We start from the raw sequence: 11,958 nt of genomic DNA, 5'->3' as shown, positions 1-11,958 counted from the left end.
CAACATGGGGGGAATTAAGATAGTGGAGATAATGGAGGGGTGATGAATGTTAGAGACATCCAGGGTAAAAAGCAGACAAAGAAAGTGGGTCCACTCTGTCTGCCTCTTGTTAAAGCTGCTGTATAACCTTTCTGCCCGCACCTTTTCACCTCCCTCTCACTTCATTTTCATCCATTTTTCCACTTTATTTTTTTGTTGAATCTCTGTGTGTGATGTTGCTTTTAATAGCGTCACCATGGAAGTGAAAAGGGGTTGCTAGGTAACAGGCTGGCGTCTGAAACGGTGTTTGATTGGCGGTACCACGAACAGGAGCAGCACCAGAGAGAGAGAGAGAGAGAGAGAGAGAGAGAGAGAGAGAGAGAGAGAGAGAGAGAGAGAGAGAGAGAGAGAGAGAGAGAGAGCAGCGTGTCCCCAACATCTGGACACGGACCGTCTCTTACGTCCCGGGGACCAGCTTCTTCTTACGGAAAACGTCTTAGTCGTAGGAGCGCGTGTCAGGTTGAATGTTGGTGTGTTTGTGTGGCCGAGGCGGCCTCAGGTGTGTTTATGACCGCTGCAGGATCAGGGAGTCACTACAGGAATGCATGACGTGGAGAAAAACAGCGGACTCGGAAAAGATATGACATCATAGCGCGCAGTGGCGACACCTGGTGAAGAGAGGCTGCTACTGCAAGCACCTTTGTCTGGTGACATAAGGTGTTGTTGGCAAGGAAGGGGGGACATGCTTACTAAACACTGATGCTAAGTAATTCATGTTTAGGCGTTAGGAGCAATATAATGATGTGTGAGTATTTAGTCGTGTCAGATTTGGCACGACTAAATACTCAAATGGCACTTTTTATGAAAAGTTGCACTAAAAGTTGCATTAAAAGTCCAATAATAATTGTTTACTTTGCATTGTTCTGTAAATAATTGCACTTTTAATGCAAATTTGACACTTTTAATGGACATTTAGAGCAACTCTGCATTAAAAATGTCATTATTTACTGAATGACACTTCATGGCAACAGTTATAGGCATTCATAAAGACTCCTTCATGTTCATAACAGGTGTATGACAGTGTCATGTCAGTCTTATGCACACTGCTTCAAATAAAGTGTTACCATCGCTTTCAAAATAAAGTTGTTAAATCTTACCATGACAGCATATTATGGGGTGTTTGAACAAAGGAAGACGTGAAAACCAGTTGTTGGTGTTTACATCGAATCAAATAAATAAAAAATAAACGTACAATTTGTGAACTTTTCATGGGTAGCCTAATTGTTTTCACATCAATGGCTCTTTTAGGGAAAATGTGAGGAAATAGTGGATAATTTCCTCTCCATAAAGACTAAACTAAAGGAAAGTACACCTTAGATACAAAGGAATGGTTTACTACATTATTTGATTCTTGTGTGTTTTTACCCGGATATGATGAAACAACGTGACAAAATATCGACAAATGTCTTTGATTTTTGTTGTTTTTTGTTGTTTTATTCACCTCTCATCCGTCACATTTCACACAGATTCCTCACAGGCAGAGACAGAAAACAACACAAACGTTCCAGTCAGCAGATTCCCAGGTTTTGTTTTCTCGGTTTCTTCTTCCCGTATTAACAAGTATATACAAATATCACCTAGGAAGAGTACTGAAATCATTATAATAATAGTAATAATAATAATAATAATTACTTCTTTCCCACAGTAACAACAATTTTAATAAATACTCAGTGTTCTTAACCGCACAGAGGGAGAATGAGTTTGGCTCACTCTTGTAGCAAAGGGATTGTCATCGATCCCGAAAAAACAGTCGCACAAGTCCACTTTCGCACGCAAAAACACACACAGTATTCACCTACAGAAATCTGCACAGTCGAGTAAATGCTGTCTGCAGCCGATAAACCATCCAGTGCACAGAAAACAACAGCATCGGTTTGATCCCACCGACGAGCTGCAAAGAGTTTCTCCTAAAGTGCCGCCAAAGTCGGCGGTTAGAGGAGCGGGAGGCTGATGCTGGAATCGGAGGTGGAGCGGGACCGGGGGGAGGAGAAGTTCCAGTTCTGCATCGCTGGGATGAGTGGGATCGATGCTGCCGACCGATAGAGGAGGAATGAGTGGAGCAACCCAGAGAGAGACGGCATGCGGTGGAAAAAGAGCTGGCTACGTTTGCAGATTCCCCTCGCAAAAATGCTACAGCAACAGCAGCAAAGCTGAAAAATTCAACTATATGTTCATATATATACACATATATACTCTGGGGAAAAATTAAGAGAGCACTTAAATTGATCTCTGATTTTAGTCTTTATAGGTTTATGTTTGAGTAAAGTGAACATTGTTCTTTTATTCGATGAACTACTGACAACATGTCTCTGAAACTCCCAAGCAAAAATTTTGTTTTTATTTGCAGAAAATGAGAAACGGTCATAACAGCAAAATGGATGCAGTGTTTTCAGACCTCAAATAATGCAAATAAAAAGTCTGATGTGTGTATGTTGTATTTATAATGTAGGGGATCACTAATAAAAAAAAATCTCATAAAGTCTGATTAACTTAAAAGGTTTTTTAAAAATGTAGAAAATGATTCAGTTTCTTCTATATTAAAGGGATTGGTTGAGATACTAATAGCTGTGATTTTCTAAGGTGCGATTATTTCTTTACATAGCTACGCCGCTGCAGGAAAAGATGAATTTACTGTTATATTAACTTGATCTTTATCATCTTTACCAGGGGCTCCAGTAAACATGGCCAGCTCTGGATGATATCTGAACTTTGAGGCAGAAGAAGCAGGCAGGGATGTTTAAATCGATGAAAAACAACCACCAGATTGCAAAAATGTGGAGAAAACAGATGTTTTTAATGCACATGTAACCAGTCCACCGAGGTTGAGGGGGAACAGATTTTTTTTCCCTCTTTCACGTTTGGAGAGATGAGGATGAAGACCACCGTGCAGAAGAAGAACAAACATGCTCCGAAGTACGACGACGAACACGAGGCGATGTTTTTCTGGTCTTGTTCACGCGGCGGACAGGAATGAAGAGAGCGGAAATGCGTAGAGATACACAGACAGGAAACAGCAGTAGGAGACTGACTGAGATGACCGTCGGTACCTTTAAAAAGTGGCTCTTTTAGACGCTTTGATGGCTTTGGAAAGACGTTTGGCTGGACGAGGTCAGTACCGGGCTCTCAGAGGCCTCTGGGCCCTCGGCGTCATGCAGAGCAGAGGTCGAGGGATGCCAGAAGGGGTTCACGCCTTTTCAGGAGACGAGCGACTTTCGCCAAGCGGTGCAATATCTTCAGAAGTGGGATGTACTTCCGAGCCCCAGAAAGTTTAAAACGCGTCACTACAAGTACTGCTGTTCGCACAGAGCGGCCGGCTGCATCTCTCCGCAGAGCGGAACTGTCGGGTCCAGACTCTGGCCCTCCATGTCCATGTCCATCAAGTTGGGCCGCGTGGCGCCGGCGCTGCTGTCCCCGGAGCCCAGGGGGCTGTCGCAGCTGCTGCCCGGCGACGAGCTCAGGGTCCGGCACACGGAGCCCAGCTTCCTGTGGTCGGCCCTGATCCGGGCCGGGGTGGGCCGCGGGCGCGGGGCGAACTCCAGGGTCTTGGGTCTCTCCGGGGGGCTGATGAGGAAGGGGGGAGTCGGGCTGGGGACCGGGGGGGCTGGGGCTTTACGCCGGTGGGGTACATGGGGGTGGACCGTGGACGGGTCCGGGAGGCGAGGGATGTCCAACTTGTCTGGAGTTCCTGAGAGGAAAAGGAAAATAAATGTGGGTCGTATCTAGACTGCAAAAACAAAGAATCTCAGCAAAGTTGTATTAAACCAAACAAGTAACTTTTCAGCAAGAAACAAGAGCCTGTTTTACTTGTTATTGAGGGGGGGGAAAGCCTTTAGATTAACTCACTTAAAATATGGGAAAAATGTCTTGTTATAAATTAAATAATGCGCCGGTGGAACTTTTTCACCAACATTAAGGAATTGCTGACTTACAACAAGCTGCTGTTTCATTGTAAGTTAGTTTTAGAAAATTTTGAAAATTAGCAATAACAGCTTTAAGTAGAGCTGGTAAGCTGTACTGTCCCTGTTCATATTTATGTTTTTAAATCCCTTTTTAGACATTTTTACATCTCAGAAAACCAAGAAAACCATCAGTTTCTCTTCGCTTTAAACTAGAAATCCACTGATCAGGTTTTTATCTTGACCTTTTTTTTTGGTCAGTAATATTTACAGCTAAGCTCACAATTATCATCTGAAATTTTATTTCAATAAAAGCACATCTGCTGCCAGATGTGCACTAAATCCTACCCAGTTTGGGCTTGTGGAGTCTAGTTCAGTGAAACTGTTATTACAGGGATTGAATTTGATCAGCTTACTGCTGTAAATAGGGCTGGGAATTTATCATATCTTCTGTTGTTTAACGTGAAAAATGTCTAATTATGATGAGGCATATTTTTTATTTATTGCAGTCATAATAAATTTCAGTTACTGACGGTAAATAATCGCCTTTCTAATCAACCTGATAGTATGAACAGAAATGATATTTTTACTGTTTCATCTACGTCTTGTCCAGGAATGGTTGACAGAAGAGACATTTCGTCTCACAGAAGCGTGAAGCCGCAGTGCGTGAAGCGTTGGTCTGCGAACCTTTAGATGTCGTGGTGAGGGGATGAGGAGGCATCGGCATGCTGCCGTCAGACGGAGTCCTGCGGTGCCCCAGAGTCTGCGCCCGGGGCCGGATGGCACTGTCCGACGGCGTCCGTCTGTGTCCTCTGTTCAGAGCCATCGCTGCCGACACGTGGGTGGGCGTGAGCGACTGGTTGGGCTCCTTCTTGAAGCTCTCCGCCCGCAGGTCCAGGAGCGGGTTGAGGGCAGGAGCCGGAGACGGCGGCGCCGCCACCGAGGAGGTCTTAATACCTGCCGGGGTAAGAGGGTAGTCGTCCGAGTCCGAGGGAAGAAGGGACTTGGTGGAGTTGCAGTCAGACAGGGAGGACAGAGACAGGAGTGTGACGGAGGGGGACGGGTCCATGCAGGCGAGCCCGGAGTCGTGGTGTCTGGAGAGCGTCAGCGAGAGGTTTCTGCTGGGTGGGGAGGTGCTGCGGCGGAAACGGCCCGTCCGCTGGAAGAGGCCCTCCTTCTTCTTCCGCTGCTCCTCTCGGTCCTGCTCGTCCTGAAGCATCTGGGAGCCACAGAAGGTTTACAGAAACAAGCTACCTTCACCTGCTGCTGCCACGGCTCACATGACAACATAGGGCTGAAACCATTAATCGCGATTAATCGATTAGTGAAATAATCGTCAACTAATTCAGGAATGGACTCAAGAAAAGGCCATTTGGAGAAAAAAAAACAACATATTGAGAGCAGTAATTAAGCTAAAACTGTACCAAATATATATTTATACATTTTACATTTAAGATAAAAACACTTCAGTCTGTAAATATGTTCTAGCAAAAACTCCTGAAGAGGCAGATCTTTTAATTTTCAAGTCCAAATCTTTGTTTGGATAAACATTTGATACTCTTGTAACCGCACTGTGTTAAATTTAATCTTAGAAAATAGAGAAAAGTATAAAATTAAGTATTAAAATTAAATAGTAAGTATTAAAAGCTGTGGACAGTCAATAAATATATGGTAAGTAAATAATATTAGGCATGGAACTATTAATCTATCAATTATTCTGACGGTTGATCGATTAATCGGATAAAAAAAATGGAACATTAAACAGATTCATTTAAATGATTCAAGTAAAAAAAAATTCTTTTTTAAATAAGAAAATAAACATTTACTGCCTAAAACAAAACAAAACAACACAGCATTCTTTAAGTAAATCTTTTTCAGGTGAAGCTAACACTACTCCACCTGAGGGGTTTTGACTACAACTCATTAAAAGAGAAAGGCTTTTATTTTTCATCTTAAACGCAAACTCTATTTTTTGTGATTCTATTCTATTACTGCGATTACTGTGTTGTTCTTTTCAGAAAAGTAGATTTTTTTTAGTATATATTGTAGTTAACGATTAATCAGCTACTAACATAATTGACGGTTATTTTAATAATCGATTAATCACGATTAATCGTTTCAGCTATAAATAATAAGCTCCTAGATCGTCATCGTTCAGTGGTTTGGGCCCCACCTGCTGTTTGCCCAGCTGCAGCAGGTCCTGCCCCAGACCAACAGAGGCCAGCAGAGAGGCGCAGCCCAGCAGCAGCATGTCGCTCTTCTTCCTCTGGTTGCAGCGCCGAGCCGAGTCCTGGTTGCTGACACCCATCCACAGGCCTCCAGACGCCGGGCAGAGGCCCGCACCGCCGACCGGAGGCGCCACGTTGGGCCCCAAGCTGCCCCACAGCGGCCCCGAGTCGTCCAGGGCCCCGTTGCTGCTGGTCTCCGAGGGCAGCATGGACCCCGGTGATTCCTCGAACTCTGGGCACTCCTCTGTCGTCCACAGAGACAGAGAGAGAGAGAGAGAGAGAGAGAGAGAGAGAGAGAGAGAGAGAGAGAGAGAGAGAGTCAGACTGAGAGGAGACGTCCGGCGGACGGTCCCAGCAGAGACTCACCCATCTCATTGAGGCTGGAGAAGCCGGGCATCATGGGAGCGTGTTTGGGGGACTTCCCCAGGTTTGGCGCACTGGATGAATAAACTTTACCTTCACTGAGGGATTTTAGCCTGTAAGCACAGAACCGTGTGAGAAATATTCACACAGCTTTTCCGCAATTTGTCTCCAAGCACAAACTTTAAAATGTTTTACTGGGATTTTATTTGACAGTTTGATAGAAACACGAAGCAGCTCAGAAATTTGAAGTGAAAAAAAAGTATTTAGAAAAAAAATAAAATCAACGACCTGAAGGCTGCGTCATACTTTAGAAAGGGATTATAGGCTACAATTTGTGTGACCCCACATATTTATACTGGGATTAAATTACACGCAGATGGAGCCTAAAATGAGTCAACTAAAACAGGAAGTTGGAGGCACGGGGTTTTATTTAAGGGTTTCATAGTAAAGAGGTGTAATTTTTAGGTTTTCGTTTGTAAAAAATAAATAAATAAATAAAATAAACTACGCAACTTTTTTTTTCCACTTCTTAATTAAGTGCTATTTTATGTTGGTCTAACCCATAAAATCCCAATAAAACCAATTAAATGCTTGTGGAAATTTTTATAAGACTCCCAATCCTCATTATACTTTAAAATGTTAACATTTCTTTTTTATATATATCAATTAAAATCTGAACAGAGTTCTATCAAAATTATTAGACGACCTTTATACAGATCAGCGGGTTAATACAGCCTTTTTATAACTTATGATTATTTTACAGTAATAGTTAGATATACAGGTTATTTCTTTATTTTAATTAGTTGTTATCATTAGACCAAAAGCTAAACGAGGTTGAAACACTGAAATCTGAGTCATATTCTCTGTATTTCCTGAACTATTTCAGCCAGAAGCAGCTCTTACTTGTCCTCTCCTCCGACCCGCTCCTTCTGGTGGGTGGAGCTCGGCCCCCAGGTGCGACCTTTCTTCTTATTGGCCGTCAGGTCTTTATTCTGACACACAGCGGTGCGGCCCCACGTTTTACTGCCGTCGCTCGGGGTCACTGGGGCACACAAGGAAGCACTTAAGACGACTTTACGCTTCCTGTTCTATCTTTCTTAAACTTGCAGGAGTTTGATCTCACGTCTGATGGCTCGCAGGCGGGGTAAGACCCCCGGACTGGCGGGGGGCGTGGTGTTCTCGCTGCCCTGGTTCTTCCTCTTGTCCACGCTGGGGGACGCCTGCACCGTGATCTTGTGCTCAAAACCTGCAGAGAGAGAGATGCCTCGAGGTTTACGCCAGGACCTTCTTGCTGCAAGGCAACAGCTCTGCCAACTGCTCCACTGTGCGGCCCCACTTTGGATATTTCTCTCATTAAAATAACCTTTTTTTCTCATGACTTTAAGATTTCTTCATGTAAAATTACGTATGAGCTAATACTAACAAGCTCATAATAAGCTTGTTAATATTATGACTATCTTCTCATATTTGAATAAAAATTGTTGCAGCCTGGCCCTAATACTCTGTCGTCCAATTCACAGAAGGGATTAAATACATAAAAAAAAACACTTTTTTTAAATATTTTCTATCATTTGTAAAAAAAAAAAAAAAAAAAAAAATTCTTAAAAACGGATGAGGTAGGAAAAAAACGAATATTTTATTTTTAAGCAGTACTGCGCTGCCCTACTGTAACAAGAAAGGCCCAGCAGGTGCGTCTTAAGCCAGGCTGCAGTTCTTATTTCCACCCACCAGAGGGCAGACTGATGCAGTTGCTGTCCCTGCCCAGCTTCAGCCGGCTCTTCTTGAAGTGGCCATTCCTTATCTTGACGCGGGGCTTCTCCTGGTACATCTGGTGGATGAGGATGTTCAGCTCCCGCTCCACGATGTCGAACTCCCTCTCTGCCAGCTCCTGCTCCCTCCTCTTCAGCTGCTCCTCCTGCTCCTTCTGCTCCTCGGCCGCCCGGGCCAACGCCTCCTCCCACGACCTCAGCTCCTGCAGACCGGGAGGTGGAGGAAATGAGTATAGCAAAGCGCATCGACCTGATTTAACACCTCTTCGTTGCTGAGCTATTCCTGACATGCAGAAACACCTCAGACTGTGAGATGCTTCCCGGCTTCGGGCTCAAGAAACGGCAAAAAACTCCCAGCAGCTCCATGTAGTACTCAGTTATAAGAGTACTAATACTTCCAACAGTTATAAGAGTACTAATACTTCCACATGTTTTTACTCGGGTAAAAGTAAAAAGAAGCCGTTCAAGAAATGATTCAAGTAAGAGTAAAAAGATATTTGGTAAAAAGTCTACTCAAGTACTGAATAACGGATCAAAATATGAATATTTATCATCATCAAATGGATCAAAATATAAAGGTTAGTGAATCTTTTTGGTATTTTAAGAGTGAAAATGACAATTTATATAAGTAAAATATAAAATCAGGCAAAATATATTTTTTCTAAATCAGTTTCTTTCAATAAAAAAACTGTTTTGAAGCCTTAACAAAAACTGCAGGTGTGTGTTTTGTCTGGTGAATTTCTGGCCAAAACATGTTTGTTTTTCCATTCAGTGGGCAGAGAGACCAGAAATGTTACTCAAGTAAGAGCAGGGACGCTTCATGATAAGATTTGTCAAGTAAAAGTAGAAACTACTGCGTGGCAAAAATACTCCAAAAAGCCAATTAATCAACAAAACTTGCTAATGCAACTGAGTACCCAGCTCTGCAGTATCAGGTTGGCTGCTTTCACCATCCTCACCTTCTCTTTGGCCCGGAGCTCGTCAAACATCTGCTGGATCTCCAGCCTCCAGTCCTCCTGCAGCGAGTGGAAGGACTCCAGAGGCATCTGGAACATGGAGGACTGCTCGATGGCCTGCAGGCGCCGCAGGATGCTGGTGAAGGATGGCCTGCCGCGAGGGTTGGAGCTCCAGCACTCTGACAGGTTACAGCAGGAAGGCGTGAGAGAAGCTGCTGCCATCTGATGTGACGGCTTTATTTCTTTAACCATTTCAGATTAAATGTCACTGATGTGTTTTATGACAGCTGACGATGTTCTGCTTCTTTAAAATGTTCTTGTAATATCCAAGTAGACACCAGAAACATTCATAATCCAGCTCATTTTAAGCAGCAGAGTAATTGTTTAGTTTGTACATTTAGTAATGTAATCTTTACTTGTGGACTGGTAGACATGAGTTTTGTTTTAATTCATTTTCTGTTATTATTTTCTTTATATACTGGTATATATTGTTACCTTCCTAAAATAATGGCCTAAGTCATTATTTGTATTATTTTGCAGAATAATCACCGCATTTTTATTGGCAAAATATGATTTATCCAAAAACATAAAATAAAATAAAAATTAAGAAGCCAGTGTTTTTCCATCTCATTTACGCTCTAAATGGACATGTTTATGGTGAAACGACAAACCAAAATTTTATCGCTCGTTAGCAAAGCGCTGAGCAGTAAACCAAGTGAAATCAAAATCGTTTCCAGAGACCCCGTCACACTGCCCAGCTGTCAACACAACGCACAAACACAACACAGAGCGGTGGATTGTTGGACTGGTTATGGTTGTCACTCCTGGCAGTCGCAGCAAACAACAGGGAAGGGGAAGGCAGCAAGATGGTGGCAGCATATGGCGACTATCATGAGCCAGAACCCTGACCGACAGAGTTACAGACAACATGCTGCAGATACCTACCATGAGCACGGATCCACAAACTGATCAGTCCAACGCTACAACATGAACATCTGCTGCATGTTAGGTTTACAAAGAGAGTCTAATGAAGAGCAGTTTTTAACAAGTAAAGCTTCAAATAAAATAAAAAATAGCAGCTGGTACTTGTTTATTAGAAGAAATGAACTATGTGACATAGATAAAAGAAGGCAGGAGACATGATGAACAGGAGAGGCGATTAAAGGAAGAGCATGGATCAGAAGAGGAGCAAAGAGCGGAGGCTTTAGGAGAAACTACCGTATTTTCCGCACTATAAGGCGCACCTTAAAACCTTCAATTTCCTCAGAAGCAGACAGTGCACCTTATAATCCAGTGCGCCTTATATATGGACCAATATTGAGCCACAACAGGTCTAGCAACTACGGTAAGCAGCCGACAACTTCATTTTCGCCCGTAGAAGAAGCGTGCGGTGCATGCTGGGATAGTTGTCAGAACACTGGTTTGTTAATAAAGTTTGACTGACCTATCTACCTACCGACCTGATAATCAGGTCGTCTGCAGGTCATTTAGCACCACGTTCTCCACGAACATACTGTGCGCGAACGGAGAAGGGTGACCATCGTCCGGCCACGCCCCGACCCAGTCGCAGAAGGCTCTCCTCGCCGACCCGAGTCAGACTGTTTTGTTGACATTCTTTATGTCAACAAAGTGGCTTTAGATATTCATCCGAGGTGCTTCGACTAGGGTTACCAAGGGACCTGCCCCTATAAATTTAAAGCCAGGGGGGCGGGGGAAGAGAGACAGAGACTGCGGCGGCAGCATGTCGGTTGGTCTGTGTTACCCAGAAAGCAGTTGGGCACAATGTCGCAACACCAACACCGTGAGTGAAACAATGACTGGGGCAGCCTATATAAAGTACTCGGGGACCACTTCTTAATTATTACACATCCACATTTGTAGAGAACGGAACAAATCGTGTCCCGTATATGTTCAATACGGGACTATGCGCCTTATATATGAAAAAAGTTTTAAAATAGGCCATTCATTGAAGGTGCGCCTTATAATCCGGTGCGCCTTATAATCCGGTGCGCCTTATAGTGCGGAAAATACGGTACTCTTTTTTTCTTTCTTAGAGTTCAAACCTGTCCTCACACCTCCTCACCTGTGCTTAAGGTAGAGCACCTCAGGTCAAGTTTATCCTGCAGGCGAGTATTTAAGCAGGGATGAACTGAACTGTGAAACAAGAGCCGGCTGATACTCCACCTCGGTTTACATGGGCTTCAAGGAGCAAAAGACCTAGGAGACGTAAAACTACAGGGAGACCAAAGCTAACTCTTATCCTCAGCTCCTGTGCAATGCAACAAAATCTACTGTAGATTTACCAGGTGCAAGCTCAAAGGCCTCCAGTACAGTCAGGTCATAGTTAGCAGCTGGTGGGCTTCTCCACATCACTGGCGGCATCTTAGTATGTTTTCATACCTGATAGTCTGATAGACTCGGTTCGATTGGGGATCATAATTGCAACATTTGGTACATTTTCAGCTGATGACGTTCGCTTCCACAAACAATCCAAAATAATTGAAAAAAAACTGTTCCCATCCTCACCTGTGGTGGCGCTACACCAAGAACCACTGAAGTTCAACTTCGTTCTTCATAAAATGTAAACGAAACTGTAGTGGCGTCAGATTTTAACAGTCGTACGATTTCTCTTCTCTCTTCTCTGGTAAAGGACCATTTCTCCCAGTAATGCCAGACTCTTGATTTTTTCTTTTGGTTGCATTTTCCC

At 43.5% G+C, this 11,958-nt stretch overlaps 1 protein-coding gene across 2 annotated transcripts in view; it reads right to left on the bottom strand.

Moving 5' to 3' along the window:
- Positions 1-1,446: 1,446 nt before the first annotated feature.
- map3k10 (mitogen-activated protein kinase kinase kinase 10) overlaps positions 1,447-11,958 on the bottom strand; it is a 34,501-nt gene continuing 23,989 nt past the window's right edge. For both annotated transcript variants that reach the window (XM_008425774.2, XM_017308211.1), the window contains exons 4-11: positions 9,255-9,430; positions 8,255-8,498; positions 7,650-7,772; positions 7,430-7,568; positions 6,530-6,639; positions 6,109-6,407; positions 4,623-5,154; positions 1,447-3,724 (exon numbers count right to left, since the gene is read on the bottom strand). In XM_008425774.2, the coding sequence (XP_008423996.1) occupies positions 3,321-3,724; positions 4,623-5,154; positions 6,109-6,407; positions 6,530-6,639; positions 7,430-7,568; positions 7,650-7,772; positions 8,255-8,498; positions 9,255-9,430 (2,027 nt within the window). In that variant the 3' untranslated portion in view covers positions 1,447-3,320. The remainder of the gene's footprint in view (positions 3,725-4,622; positions 5,155-6,108; positions 6,408-6,529; positions 6,640-7,429; positions 7,569-7,649; positions 7,773-8,254; positions 8,499-9,254; positions 9,431-11,958) is intronic.

The sequence above is a fragment of the Poecilia reticulata genome, linkage group LG13, assembly GCF_000633615.1.
Source record: "Poecilia reticulata strain Guanapo linkage group LG13, Guppy_female_1.0+MT, whole genome shotgun sequence".
NCBI classification, from domain to species: domain Eukaryota; kingdom Metazoa; phylum Chordata; class Actinopteri; order Cyprinodontiformes; family Poeciliidae; genus Poecilia; species Poecilia reticulata.
Note: the sequence above shows the minus strand (reverse complement) of the source record. Positions and strands in the feature narration are given on the sequence as shown.